Genomic DNA, 13,626 nt, shown 5'->3' with positions numbered 1-13,626 from the left:
TATATATAAAGCAAAAGGCAGAGAATGGTGAAGCATTCAAAATACCAGAAAATGCTCTTGGTTAATGCAAACATTAAGAATTAAAATTATTAATTAAATGAGAATAATATGGTAAATAAATTCATACTTTTTCATATTTAAAAAAATTAAAATTAAAAGAAAAATCAGATAATAGATCATATTTTCATGGAACACAATTATCCATTATCTTTTTTAATTCTAAATTTTTTTTAAAATTTTTTTTAAAGAGCCTATCACAAGCGCGGAAGCGCGTGCGGAGAGGCTAGTATTGATTAATGAACTGATTTGTTTGATATTTTTGATATTTTTACATGAATTTTGAAATTGCTACGTATTGTCATTATATATAAAATGTCAATTAGTATATATATATATTAAAATTGCTGATATATTTCGTAACCGCAAATGGTACTGTAGGTAAACATCTAACAATTTATCCTTTTTGTATTAAAAAAAATAGTAACCGTTGATCTGATCTAACGGTGCAAAAACTTGATGTATCCATACTATAAAGTATCTTAGAATTTCCCTTACCATACAGTACAATATCTGTTTAATTATAAAATAAAATATAAAAAAGCCGACATTCAAAAGTCCCATTTTGGTTTAAATAAAAAAGACTTGAAAGTTTCCTCACAAACCTATAAATACCAAATCCAATCCCAAGGGAATTCCCCCTGAGAATTGAGACTCAAATCATTTCATCATCCGCAATCACAAAATGGAACAGATGTTTGACAAATTTTTTGACTCCATCGCTAACCTTTTCGGCGGCGGAGATTCGATCCCCTGGTGCGACCGCGACGTCATCCACGTAAGTGCACACTACAAACCCCCTAATGCTCATTTTCTGTTTGTTTCCCGAGAAAATGAAGAACCCTGAAGGAAAAATTGAAACAGAGATCTGGGTTCCTATTTGTTCAGCCAATCCAATTCGGTTTGGTTTTTGTTTGCTTGAATTAAAGACGCTTGAGTGTTTGTGAATTGTGGGTCAGGGGTGCGAGAAAGAAGTTGCGGAGGCCAACAAGGGTGACTCAGATGAGCAGAAGAGCGAAAGCATAATGAGGTTATCATGGGCACTTGTCCACTCAAAGCAACCAGAAGATGTGCAGCGTGGAATTGCCATGCTTGAAGGTATTATCATTATTCCTATTAATATTTCTAAACGTTCAATGCTGCAAGTTTTTACTTTTTAGGTAACATAAGCATATTGAACCATTGGTGTTGTCAATTCATTTCACTTCTTTTTAAATTTCCCTATCGTCTCGATTTTGATTCTGTACATGTCTTTTTCAACCATAGAATTCCTGATTTTTTTCACGGGTTATTCATTATGAGTTTTAATTAATCTTCTCTAATTGCTCGTCATGGTTTTAGTTATACAACAAAAATTCTGTGTAAAATGTAGGCCAATTTGGGAGCACTTATGTTTTTTATTTTTTTTATTAAAGAAAGAGAGGGGAGAGGGAGCTGAAAAGGAGAAGAGAGATATGAAGGAGAAAGGAGGCTGAATTTATAAAATCTCACATCTCTAGTTTTTCTTCTATTTCTCCTTTTCTCCGTCTTCTAATATTAAAACAAACAAGAAAATAAAAATAACATTTATCAAATCTGCCGGCAATTCTTTATATTTTGCAATGGTTTGACAGCCTTTTTAGAATTTGTATGCCTAAAGACATTCAATCAATTCTAAGCTAATGGAACAATCATTTCTGTTGCTCCTTTGTGTGGGGTATTAGACACTGCAGGAATAGGAAAGACTATTATGAGGGCTCACACTGTCATGAATCTTCCCACTTTTCACCCTATTGCTCTTCTGTACAACAGTATTGATGGTGATTGTACACTTTCATAATGCATGCCTTCTTTTTTCCTGATTCTTACCAACAAAATTGTTCTCCCGAGAAATTCATTAGAGTATCTTTTTCTACTTCATTCTTTCATAAGAATTTGGAACTAGGCCCTCCATGCCACAAGAAAATTTATAAATTACAAGACGCTGAGCCCTTCTGGATTTCTAGTAATGATTACTTTCGCACAAAAAAAAATGTCATCAATCTTATATTTAATTGGTTAGTCTTTTCAATATTAAAAAAGTTAAATTACTAAATATATTTTCTCTTGTATTGTGATTGTTTCTTGTTTTGCTTTTAACTGAAGAACTTTCGTTCTAGCTTGTAGCTGATCCTTGAGTTTCCAATATTAGATACTGGCAGTGTAGGTTTGCATTCTCTAGTGGTTTCGACAACCTAAAATTGTTCATTTAAAAATACTGAAGAATATGATTTTGTACAGCTTCATTGGCCAACACTAGCTCCCCTTTGCATCAGAGAGAGAAGCTTTACCTTCTGGCTGTTGGATACTACAGAACTGCTGAATATTCAAATAGTCGGCATCTTGTGGAGCAATGCTTAGAGGTTTGTTCTTATTTTTCGTTTCATTTGCACCTAATTTTCCGGCACCCTTTGGTGGCATTCATCTCTCTTTTCTGCGACATGTTCATGTGTCTCTTACATTTAGAATATGGTTGGCTGACCATCATTCAGTGAAAATCTGCTATATATAGGTGGTAAGTTTGTGTCGTCCTTTTCTAAAATTTTGATTGCGTGCTGTGTGCTTGTGCATATATTGTATTAGCTTCTTTTCAGCATGGTGTAATTTACTTATAGTTAATTATCTAATTCTGTACTGTAACTATAATATCTCTGTGGACTTAACCTTTAGCTGCTCATCTATTGTAGTCTTACAGACTAGACTACTATCCTCCTTTTCACTATACAAATGAGTTGCCTTCAGCCTGTTGCAATTTTAATTTCTACAATTCCTACCAATGATTCGTCCTAATATTGTTTTAAAATTATTTTTTTTAACCTTTTTTCTTTGTTTTGCAGATTGCTCCTGATTGGAGACAGGCTCTGACCCTTAAGAAGACTGTTGAGGATCAAATTGCTAAAGGTATTGAGTAGTTTTCTTTTTCTTTTGGTTTTGACTGCACTGTAGCACTAAAATCAAGGAATTGTGAACACATTGCTTGGAATGCAGATGGCTTAATTGGAATAGGCATTACTGCTAGTGCTGTTGGGCTTATAGCAGCTGGGATTGTTGCAGCGCTGGTTCGCAGGTGATGAGCACAAGCCAACAATGTTCATAATGACTGGCTATTACTTACAAATTTCAATTTTCCCCTGAAAAAAGAAGGTTCCGAATAATCAGACTGAGAATAGCTCAAAACAAATTCTGCACTTTGACTACTTTTTTTTCTGAAAAAAAAAATCTTTTAAATTTGATATTTTTTGTGCAAATGAATAGGTTTTTCCCTCATATTATGTTGTTAATCAGTTGATAATGCTTAGCTTACATATATTCTGCCATTATTTCGGCATATGTACCTTGCAAATATGTATGGAAAAATTGTGATTTTATGTTAATGTTGTATATGTTGCCTTGTTGCTGTTAAAAGGAAGTCTCAATACTCTTCAACAAATTCCACGGAAACCCAATATGCCTTTTTTTTTTTTGTGGGTTGTTTTGGGCATCCGAAACATTATTAAAACAACTTAATACGAGGAGCTTCATTGCTCACACAATAGGCGGGCCTGATCAATTCATGCGAAGAGCAACAACTTGAATGCAAGTGTAATTAACAGGTTTCTACACATAGCCATGGAGGCTTGAATTGAGACAACCAGTCAAGGCTCTTTTTCATTGGGTATACCGTTGGCTTAACAGGCTTTTGATGAAGCTTAAATTTCAAATAATAAAAGATGTAGGAATGATTGTCCACCTAAAGGATAGAAGGTAACAGATTTCCCTCCACAGAGAGAGAAAGCAGGGCTCTTGCCACCAGAAAACTTCACAAGGGTCATTGTAAAGTAAATCAAATGACTGATGACATGTTTCATTGCAAAGTAAATCAAAATTTCCATAGTTTTATTAAGAAAACTCTATTAATAAAACCACAAAGGCAGGGCTCTTGCCACCAGAACACAAGAAACTTCAAGGTTCTTACTTTTGAGAGCATATTAATAAAACTATATACAAGAAAGTTTTCCATCAAATTGAACTCTATCTAAATAAAAATTTCATTGTTAACGGATCAAAAACAAAAGTAGCAAAACTAATGTGACCACAACTTGTGCAACAATCATCGGATCAACAAAGAAACATTGACCAGTCTACCAGTTCTCCAATAACACAAAACTATATATATTTATACAGAGGCAATCATACAGCAATAAGTCTACTGGTGCATTACTTCGAAGTGGAAAGAGCTGTATGCAGTACATCTTCAAAATACTTTTCCGCAGCAGCATATTGCCTTTTCTTGTCCTCGATTGCTAAAGCAGCCAAAGCTTTATCCTGCACACATGCATATCTGATAAACCTAACAATATTTGTAGGACCTAAACAAACTGTGATCAATTAACCAAAATAGGAAAGTACCGGAGGCAAATCTTGGTAGCTTCTCAAAGTATCAAGGACTGGCTTTGTCTTCTTCTCTAATTCCTTCCGCTCCTCAGCCAATCCAACCAACACTCCATGGCTAATATCTGGGGTGTAACCCACACGGTTAAGAGTGTCCTGTCCAACACGTTTACACAACAACTCTTAGTCAAATTAAACACAGAAGTAGGCCTTTATTTTAACTGCATAACCAAATAATAGGCTGACAAAATACATTCCTGCAACTTCAGTACGGAATTTCAATAAACTAGCCAATAGAGACTGATGATCAATTATCACTCATTTTATACCATCCACCAAGCAAAAAATTTACTTTTCCTTATACAGGACACAAAATCATGGATTTCTTGCCACATTCCACCTATAGTGTGATATCCTTCCTCAAACTAAGGCAATCACCCAAGGGTTAGAATGCCTTGCTAAGCTGCGGCAGGTTAAAATCCCAAATTTCTTATCAATCATCACCATTCATAAAAAAAACCCCCACCTTTCTTTATGATCAAGGCAATGCAGATGCCCATTTTTTCAATACCCTGATTATTCCTGTGTTCCAGCATTGTTGTACATTGGCTTGCATTCAGAAACCAACCAATATCCAACTTCATGCAACTTGAGCTTAATCAGAACTTATTTCCGCAATTACACAGTTGGTAATTTTATAAGATTTTGGAATATGTATCACAATCTATGCACCATTGAAATACTTTTCTTTGTCCAACGCCCAATCATACTCTCACCTAGTCGACAATATAAATGGTGGTGGGGGGCATTTCTTCAGTTGTGTGTGTGTATTTAAACCACATCTGCAAAATGGTCCTAAAGTATAGAGCTTCATTTTAGATTATATAATAGGTAATGCGATTTGGTCTATACAACTACTCTTAGATACTGATGCTCAAGAAATCCACCCACGTTTAAACAGGAGGAAAGAGGAATTGGACCTAAAAAAGCAAGAAAAGTAAATAAATACCTTAAAGCGGACAGTTTCTTGGTTGTATTGTTTCTCCTTACCAAGCATCAGCGCCAAGTTGTTCTTCCAATGCTCAATGTGTGCCTCACATTGACCTGCATCATCTTCTAGTTGGGCAAGTGTTCTGCATAAGTTTGAAAACTCAACACATTCAACAAATTCATACTCCTAATTTTTACAATTCTTGCAACATATCCAACAAGATCTTACCTTTTCAAATAAGTTAACCTGGAAATCGCCTTTCGAGTATAATCAAGAAGAACATTGGACTCTTTTTGCGCTTTAGCTCTTTTCTCCTCCACACTCGTCTTCCTCAAGGATATATCCCCCATCGCCACAAGAAAACTAAAACCCAGAATTCTTATGTCAACCCAGTATTCAAACAACAATGTAAAAACCCAAATCTACTAAAACCCAGAATTCTTATGTCAACCCAGTATTCAAACAACAATGTAAAAACCCAAATCTCTTATGTCAGACCAGCATTCAAACAACAATGTAAAAACCCAAATCTCTTATGTCAGACCAGCATTCAAACAACAATATAAAACCCAAATTTCGTATCTCAGCCCAGTAGTCAAACAACAATGTAAAACCCACATTTCTTGTGTCATCTCAGTATTCAAACAACAGTGTAAAATCCACATTTCTTAACACAGTGTGAGCTCAATGAGTCAGTATTCAAAGTAAAACTTAAAACCCAAAATTCAAAAACGCACCTGCTTAGCTCAGTGTCTCTTATATTCAACAAATTGGCTACATTCGCTAAGACCTGAGCTGAAGACACCACGTTTGAAGCCAAACCCTCTTGTGCCAAACCAACACTCTCCAATATCTCTCCGATCCTCGCAGCTAACACCCACAAAGAAAAAATCAAAATTTTGTTTGAAAAAGAGAGGATATATACAAAATATACAACATAAACAACACATATGGAGATACAAAGAGAACATGAACAAGAGATTTTTTTGCGTTGGGTTAAAAGGGGATACCTTGGGCTCGGTATTCGGAGGCTTTGAGGCGGAAATCGGAGGCGAGGATCTTGGAAGCTTGAGTTTGAGCTTGGGAGAGAGTGGCAAGGTTGTGTAAATATGCCACCGAACGAGGGGTATATTCGAAATCGGGCACTTCTTTTCCGGCTTGGGAGAACTCTTGAGTCAGCCATTGCTTTACCTCTCCGATTCGAGATGCGTCAGACCCACCGCCACCTCCGCCGCTCTTCGACGTCGTTTCGTTTACCGTTGGATCGGTCATTGTGTGGAGGTAACCGCTGAGTCGACTCAGTGCACCGTTGGTTCGGTAGGTGGCTTTAGATTTTGATTTGAAATAATCTTAAAATTTCGACGCATACTCCCACTTTAACGGGAGCATTTGTTCACCACTTTAAATCATTTAACCCAAGTTAGTATCATCACCACTCTACACGTGTCAATCGGCATAACTAATTAAATACAAAGTAAACAGTTAAATATAGTTATATTCATAAATATATATCAAATATTGAGAAAGATAGTGATAATACACCTTGAATTGCAAGAAAATAAATAAATACCCCGAGCAAAAATATTTTCTATTTAAATAGATGTTCGGGTGTTGGACTGATAAATGCAAGAAAATAATGGATGTTGGGTTGCATGTTGAATAAATTTGATCAAAATAACTTAAATCTTCAAATGATGGTGGTTGAATCTTCTAAAACCACCATTGAAGAAACGATGATTGGGTCTCCAAATTCACCCTTGAGAACAAGGGTGTGACTTAAGGGGAGGGAATTGCTACATGTCCTTTTTAGTAAGTAATTTATCTCTTAGATTTTAATTTTCTTTTTTGATTGGAGTCTTGCCAAGTACATTGAGGCATCATGACTAATATGATTAAATTAATGAAGGATAATGGTATGGTGAGCAAAATTGTCATGTTATGATAAAACAATTCGTTTTGGACTTAAACATTGTGATTTTAAACTGATGGTTTGAGGACTTATTAACATTAACCCAGAAGCTTTTCATGCAGGCCACTCAAACAGGCCGGCTGCAGCCGAAAGAAGCACACCTCCCATTTTGCTTACATAAGCATTTTGTTGCAGAACTTTTATTTAGAGCTACACTTCCATTCACTTGCTGCCCAGAGATTTGGAAACTATGCATCATATTGCTCTTGCTCAGTTCAGTGCCTGATGTTTTAGTGTCCATGAGTGAGATAATTTAGGGTTTTTTTTTATCACGAATGGTCCGTGTATTTTTCCAAACGCATCATTTTAGTCCTCATTCTTCAAATTCGATCAATGTCGTCACATTTGTGATAAAATGTGAATAATCTAGAACTACAGACGCTCAAACATGCCGCTCACGTGAGCTATACTCAAGCATTCATCGAGCTAATGTTGAAACAAGAAATAAGTTCTTTTTTGATAAGGAAAACAAGAAACAAAATAAAAGACGGATATTTATCAAGGTTACAGATACAAGAGGCCACAAACTAGAAACTAGAGAGGGCGTCATTCCTCAAAGGATATGATACAAAAGAGCACCCAGAAGAAAAAGGCGTCACCAGATGCAACGGTATGTAACATGTGACTCGGTTATATCACCAGTATAGGTAACTTTCACTACCTGCCCCTTCTCAAGTCCATAGTACTGTGCAATCGCATCTTTTCTTGACAGTCGGGGAAGCTGCAGGAAGAACAGTTGATGAGATTACGACAATGGAAACATTACGGTCTAGTTACCAGCTATACGCCAATCAACCATCTACACGAAATGTAATGGTAATATACAATTTAGGCTTATTATCAAAAAAGGTCCCTAAGGTTTACGAAACTATCAGATTTCATCCTTAATGTTTTTTTGTGTCATTAGTGGTCCTCAAGGTTAGTATGTATAATCACAAATGGTCCCTGCCGTTAGATTCCGTCAAAAACTCCGTTAGTTTGCTGATGTGGCATATATATATATATCACAAAACATCCCTGAGGTTTACACACCTATCACAAATGGTCCCTGCAAATTTTTTTAATTTAAAATTCATAAAATTTTGGTTTTATTTTTTAAATTATTTTAAAATATATATTGTATTTTAAATACACATGACACTATATTATTTTAGATGTGGGCTCCACATAGATGCCACATCAACAAACTAATGGAGTTTTTAAAAAATAATTTAAATTCATAAAATTTAAAAATGAAAAAAACCAAGGGTTTAGGGATTATAAATGGTCCTTAAGGTTAAAATCCTTATATAAATGGTTTTTTCATTTTTAAATTTTATGAATTTTAAATTATTTTAAAAAAACTTCATTAGTTTGTTGGTGTGGCATATATGTGGAGCCCACATCTTCAAAAATATAGTGTCATATGTATTTAAAATACAATATGTATTTTTAAATAATATAAAAAAGAAAACCAAAATTTATGAATTTTAAATTAAAAAATTAAAAAATTTCGCAAGGACCATTTGTGATAGATGTGTAAACCTTAGGGATGTTTTGTGATATGTATATATGCCACGTCAGCAAACTAACGGAGTTTTTGACGGAACCTAACGGCAGGGACCATTTGTGATTATACATACTAACCTTGAGGACCAAGAGTGACACAAAAAAACATTAAGGATGCAATCTGATAGTTTCGTAAACCTTAGGGACCTTTTGTGATAATAAGCCAAATAATAAACTAAAATGCAAACATTCGGTACATGATTGTACAGAATTTCCATTGTAAAGTCTGGAGGGGAGAAAGTGAAAGAGAAAGAAGATTGTGCTAGGTGACTACTATGCTTGCAACCTTACCACAAGTTGGTTAACTTGAAGGCATAAAGGCAAGCCTCTAATATAGGTCTAGAGGACCAAAAGAGATATTTGAGTCCTTAGATTCGGGTCAAGGAGACTAGTTTATCATTTGAGTTTGCTCTACATAATATAGGTCTATAGGCACAAAGTATTATCAGTTGCTAGGGATGGCAATAAGCCATCTCAGCTCAAGTTCCTAAAGAGAGCAATAGAATGAGAGATTCACACATTGATCAAAACTAACTTTAGAGAATTCCTTCAATATGCGGCCACATAGAATACAATGTTCTTGAATGTGTTTGTGTGTGAATGTGTGTGCATACTTGTGTTTTGGTCCCTACATCTATTAAATGTTTCAACTTACTCCGTGCAATTTCCATTGTTTCAATCAAGCGTTCCCTATCTTGGATGCATCAAAGATATTAAACAGAAACTTTTGTGGTGACTAATTTGACATTGCTATTTTCTTTACTTAAAATGGAATTAATACTGATTACATGACATAAAAATGGGTTCAACCCAATTCACTACTTTGAACAATCCCTACCAGCCACCCACAGATAAAGTCATAGCACTCTTTTTTAACTCCATATCATAAGTAATTTTAAACGATAGAGGGCATACCACAGCCCAAGTCAGATTAGCAATTCAAACTCATTCAAGATTATTCAAAAATTAAGAATGACATGAACGATCTCCAAAGAAAGCAAATTAGTGGCTGGTTTTTCTTTACTCGAGTTAATACACTAACCTGGTTTTCTTCTATGTTGTACTTCTTTAGGAGTTTTTGTTTCTCTTGTTCAGTCAGTACATGATGCTTTGGCTTCAAGACATGCTTTGTGATATTAACAAGCAAGTCAGTAATCTGAGAAACAAAGCCAGAAATAGAAATATGAGAGTGAGAAGAAGAGCTTCCAAGGGAGTGAACCATTAAAACTATCGATAATAGGCAGAAACACGTGTACAGTGTTCAGTAAATGTTTCAGTAGAAATGCTGCCAATAAAATAACCAAATAAAGGTAGGTTAACTAGGAAACAGCAAAAGGCAGAAGCAACTATTAAAAAGCTATTGTGAAATGCTTTTCAAAAGCATCTAAGGAAACAACAAAAAAGCAACTATACGTACCTTGGTCATCATTTCCAATCACATTATTATAAATTTCTAAAAATTGTATATATAGAAATTAAAATTTTCATAACATGCAATTGACCTGCGTAAATTGCATTTCCCTTTATCCTTTGTGCCTAAAACTTGCAAAATAGCCAACTGTATCAATGCATTTTGATCCATAAACAACACTAGTTCATCAATTTTACTTCTAGGAGGGTGGCTATAATGCCTCTTGAATCATAAGCCTTCTATAAAACTAACCTAGAAAATCAGAAACAGAATCAAATATAATTATCCTGCGGGACTCGTAATGTTCAAAAAAAGGAAATGTAAATTTCCCTTTATCTTAAATTGAATATATAAATTTCAAATTTCCAGATTTGACCTCCGTAAATTGCATTTCCCATTATCCTTTGTGCCTAAACTACAAAACAGCCCACTGTACCAATGCATTTTAATTCTTAAACAACACTAGTTCATCAGTTTACTTCTAGGAGGATGCCTATGATGCATCTCCAATCATAAGCCATCTATAAAGCTAACCCAGAAAATCAGTAAATGGAATCAAATATAATTATCCTGCAGGACTTGCTATGTTTAAAAAAAAGAAAATTCAAAAGATCAGCGACATTAGGAAACAAACCTGGAATATTTCAGTTTTAAATGGATAAAGTTCCATAGTTTTTAGAGCTTGGCTTGTTATTTGGTTTTGGGTAATTAATATGAGCCCATTCAAAGTGTCTTTATTAGCAATCTGAGAATGCAGCCCACGAATCACATTAACCTTCACGATACCAGGCCCGCAGTAAATGACCATAATCTGCAATTCAAACATTAATCATAAATAACAATTGCTCATAAGTTATTACTGGCATCATTACACCAACTTTCAGTGAAGAGCAAGGAAAATACATCAGCCACTGTTTTTTCATTTTTCGGGTACCCATGCATAACAGTTTTACAATTCATTCCAATGGTAAATGGAAGGAAGTCGCCTTGACTCAAGTGTAAGTGGAATTGTAGAAGTAAGTGTGGTTGAGCAGTCAAATCTAGTCTGGATAAGTAAAGTTAAGCAGTCTTCGAAGTCCCTATGCAACTCATTAACATCATATCTATCCCTGGACTCTTCTTTCTCCACTTCCCCTGTAACACAGGACCTTTCAGAAGTTTCAAGGTATGTCTAGTATGAATAATTGGCCACATCATTTATCATATACTAGAATATGACACTAGCGACTGATACCAACGCATGACAGCATACTAAACCATCCACTTAAAGCATTGCAGAATATGATAAATTTTCTATCAAAGGGAACAACCTAACCAGTGAGCGATAGAAAAAGAAGAATAGGAAAAAGTAGCTTCCAGAGTCTACAGGATCAGACATCTAGAAGAGTAAAGGAATGATGTAAACTAATGATGTAAGACATCCAGGTTGTACTGAGATATCTCAAAACAGAAAAAGGCCACCAAACAAATCTACGGCACTAAATCAGCCTTGCTTCTTCTTTGAGGACCGTAGACCTAAATTTCGGAAACGAAGCATGTATCCATGATTAGCAGAAGTTAAGGACTAGATAGTAGTTTGGTCAGCTTCACAAGGATCAATATAGGCCGAACTCAACAAGAAAACACTATAAATTCGAGATAATTCTAATCAAATAAGAACATGCATCCATAGATAGAGCATTTATATGACATGCAAAGTAAGATTGTCATGGTCAACCCCAGGTTGCAGCCATATTAGTTCACCAACTGGAACAACATTAAAAGTTACCAAAACAAAAGTGTAGACAAATATAGCTAAACCCCAATTGCTTGCCCAAACCTCAAAATTTCCAACTTTGTGAACCATATAGATTTCAAAATCCTTAACATAATTAATCCCAAGCACAACAATGAAGAAAAAGAAAACGACCCAGAACCAGAAATTCTTCTTTCTTTGATTTCTTCCATTCTCTGGTCAATGCAAGAAGAAAATAAAAGAAATTCAAGAAAAAGAGATAGAAACCATTAAAGGTTACTGTTTATTTACCCTGTCAGTAGGGTCAGTGCGATGAGTAGCGGAGAAGCGGAGGCGCTCAACATCCGGATTCTGGCCGTGACGGGCTCGAAATTCTTGGAGAGAGAGGTCGATTTCTGGGCTTGGAACAGAATAGCCTCTGTCCCTTATCATCTCCAGCACGGTTCTGCGTGACAGGTAGTATCTGTGGCTCTCTGGGCTACCGTCGTCTACATAGCCAGTCAAGCAAGGCCCTAATATCTCTCCGTTGGCATCGCCATTCGCCTCTGCGTCACCTTCCATCCCTCCCTCTCTTCTCTCTGTTGGATTTTCCTGAGTCCTCCTGAGCCTGACTGACTGTGAGAGAGAAAGTGCACTTGGGTTTGGGACCCTCGGAAGTGTGCTGGTATGAAGAAAACGTCATGGATCTACCATGGGGTTTTTCAGCAAATAGTCACATTTGGTCCATTTTTCACTTTCGTCCCAGTAATTCAAATTTTGTCCATTTTTCCATTGTAATTTTATAATTGTAACAATTCAAGGACATATAAGGCCATCTCCAACCCAAATGGGGCTAAACCCAAATTTCTCCCCTTAAAAATACAACTATTCATGTATTGCCCGGACTCAAATTATTTTTTCCTCCAACCATGCATACTCATAATTTGAGTCCGCCACTTTATTAACTTGTTTAAAAATGGTTAACCCCTAAAAAAAAAAATTTGGTTAATTTTTCTTAACATTATTTTTAGGGTTAATTACAATTTAGTACCCTGTACTTACACCGTTCAGGCATGTTAGTCCCCGTCTTTTCAATTTTTACAATCGCATACCCTTAGTTTGTAAATTTTTTGCAATGTGGTTCCGCCATTAGGATTTCTGTTAGATCTTTCTGTTAAATGCCTATGTGGCATTGTGGGTCCCACATTTTTTAATTTTTTTAATTTTCAATTGATTAAAAAATGAATAAAATATTTTTAAAAAAAAAATCAAAAAATCAAAAAACTTCTCTCTCTCTCTCTACCCAGACCCGATTTCTTCCCCCCAACCTAGATTTCTTCTCCCTCCTCCAATTTCTTCCATTTTTTTGCCATTATCAGCCATGTTTCTTCAGCTCTTAACATTGGCCTCGCTGGTCCTCCTTCCCCTACTTTTCTTCTTCGTCTTCAAGGCTTCATCACAACCAAACCCCAAAACCAGCAACAACACCAAGCTCCCCAAATCATACCCAATAATTGGCTCTTTAATAACCCTCTACAAAAACGATG

At 35.7% G+C, this 13,626-nt stretch overlaps 3 protein-coding genes across 3 annotated transcripts; 1 reads left to right on the top strand and 2 right to left on the bottom strand.

Moving 5' to 3' along the window:
- The first annotated feature begins 651 nt into the window (after window positions 1–651).
- On the top strand, window positions 652–3,342 carry LOC110768465 (mitochondrial fission 1 protein A). Its single transcript, XM_021972197.2, has 5 exons — window positions 652–835; window positions 1,017–1,155; window positions 2,317–2,438; window positions 2,913–2,976; window positions 3,064–3,342. Exons 1-5 carry the CDS (start codon window positions 743–745, stop codon window positions 3,144–3,146), a joined length of 501 nt encoding a protein of 166 aa, XP_021827889.1. The 5' UTR covers window positions 652–742; the 3' UTR covers window positions 3,147–3,342.
- A 745-nt stretch (window positions 3,343–4,087) lies between these two features.
- Window positions 4,088–6,806, bottom strand: AUG1 (HAUS augmin-like complex subunit). The gene is made up of 6 exons (XM_021972194.2): window positions 6,448–6,806; window positions 6,175–6,307; window positions 5,666–5,800; window positions 5,456–5,579; window positions 4,465–4,602; window positions 4,088–4,380 (listed from the first exon to the last, which is right to left on the bottom strand). Exons 1-6 carry the CDS (start codon window positions 6,707–6,709, stop codon window positions 4,273–4,275), a joined length of 900 nt encoding a protein of 299 aa, XP_021827886.2. The 5' UTR covers window positions 6,710–6,806; the 3' UTR covers window positions 4,088–4,272.
- Window positions 6,807–7,838: 1,032 nt separating this feature from the next.
- Window positions 7,839–12,776, bottom strand: NRPE5 (Eukaryotic rpb5 RNA polymerase subunit family protein). Its single transcript, XM_021972202.2, has 4 exons — window positions 12,392–12,776; window positions 11,000–11,176; window positions 9,997–10,110; window positions 7,839–8,127 (listed from the first exon to the last, which is right to left on the bottom strand). The coding sequence occupies exons 1-4, from the start codon at window positions 12,659–12,661 to the stop codon at window positions 8,002–8,004; spliced, it is 687 nt and encodes a 228-aa protein (XP_021827894.1). The 5' UTR covers window positions 12,662–12,776; the 3' UTR covers window positions 7,839–8,001.
- Window positions 12,777–13,626: the final 850 nt, after the last annotated feature.

The sequence above is a fragment of the Prunus avium genome, chromosome 7 (assembly GCF_965620075.1).
Source record: "Prunus avium chromosome 7, drPruAviu1.hap1.1, whole genome shotgun sequence".
NCBI classification, from domain to species: Eukaryota; Viridiplantae; Streptophyta; class Magnoliopsida; order Rosales; family Rosaceae; genus Prunus; species Prunus avium.
The sequence above is the reverse complement of the archived record's forward strand: the minus strand, read 5'-3'. Positions and strand labels throughout refer to the sequence as shown.

Excerpts from the sequence above, each read along its gene's own strand:
- LOC110768465 (XM_021972197.2), top strand. The coding sequence starts at position 743 with ATGGAACAGATGTTTGACAAATTTTTTGACTCCATCGCTAACCTTTTC. Across the intron at positions 836-1,016 it reads GCGACCGCGACGTCATCCAC|GGGTGCGAGAAAGAAGTTGC; the intron begins GTAAGTGCACAC and ends ATTGTGGGTCAG. Across the intron at positions 2,977-3,063 it reads TGAGGATCAAATTGCTAAAG|ATGGCTTAATTGGAATAGGC; the intron begins GTATTGAGTAGT and ends CTTGGAATGCAG.
- AUG1 (XM_021972194.2), bottom strand. The coding sequence starts at position 6,709 with ATGACCGATCCAACGGTAAACGAAACGACGTCGAAGAGCGGCGGAGGT. Across the intron at positions 6,308-6,447 it reads CTCCGAATACCGAGCCCAAG|CTGCGAGGATCGGAGAGATA; the intron begins GTATCCCCTTTT and ends TGTGGGTGTTAG. Across the intron at positions 4,603-5,455 it reads AAGAAACTGTCCGCTTTAAG|GACACTCTTAACCGTGTGGG; the intron begins GTATTTATTTAC and ends CGTGTTGGACAG.
- NRPE5 (XM_021972202.2), bottom strand. The coding sequence starts at position 12,661 with ATGGAAGGTGACGCAGAGGCGAATGGCGATGCCAACGGAGAGATATTA. Across the intron at positions 11,177-12,391 it reads GCACTGACCCTACTGACAGG|ATTATGGTCATTTACTGCGG; the intron begins GTAAATAAACAG and ends TTTGAATTGCAG. Across the intron at positions 10,111-10,999 it reads TTAAAACTGAAATATTCCAG|ATTACTGACTTGCTTGTTAA; the intron begins GTTTGTTTCCTA and ends TTTGTTTCTCAG.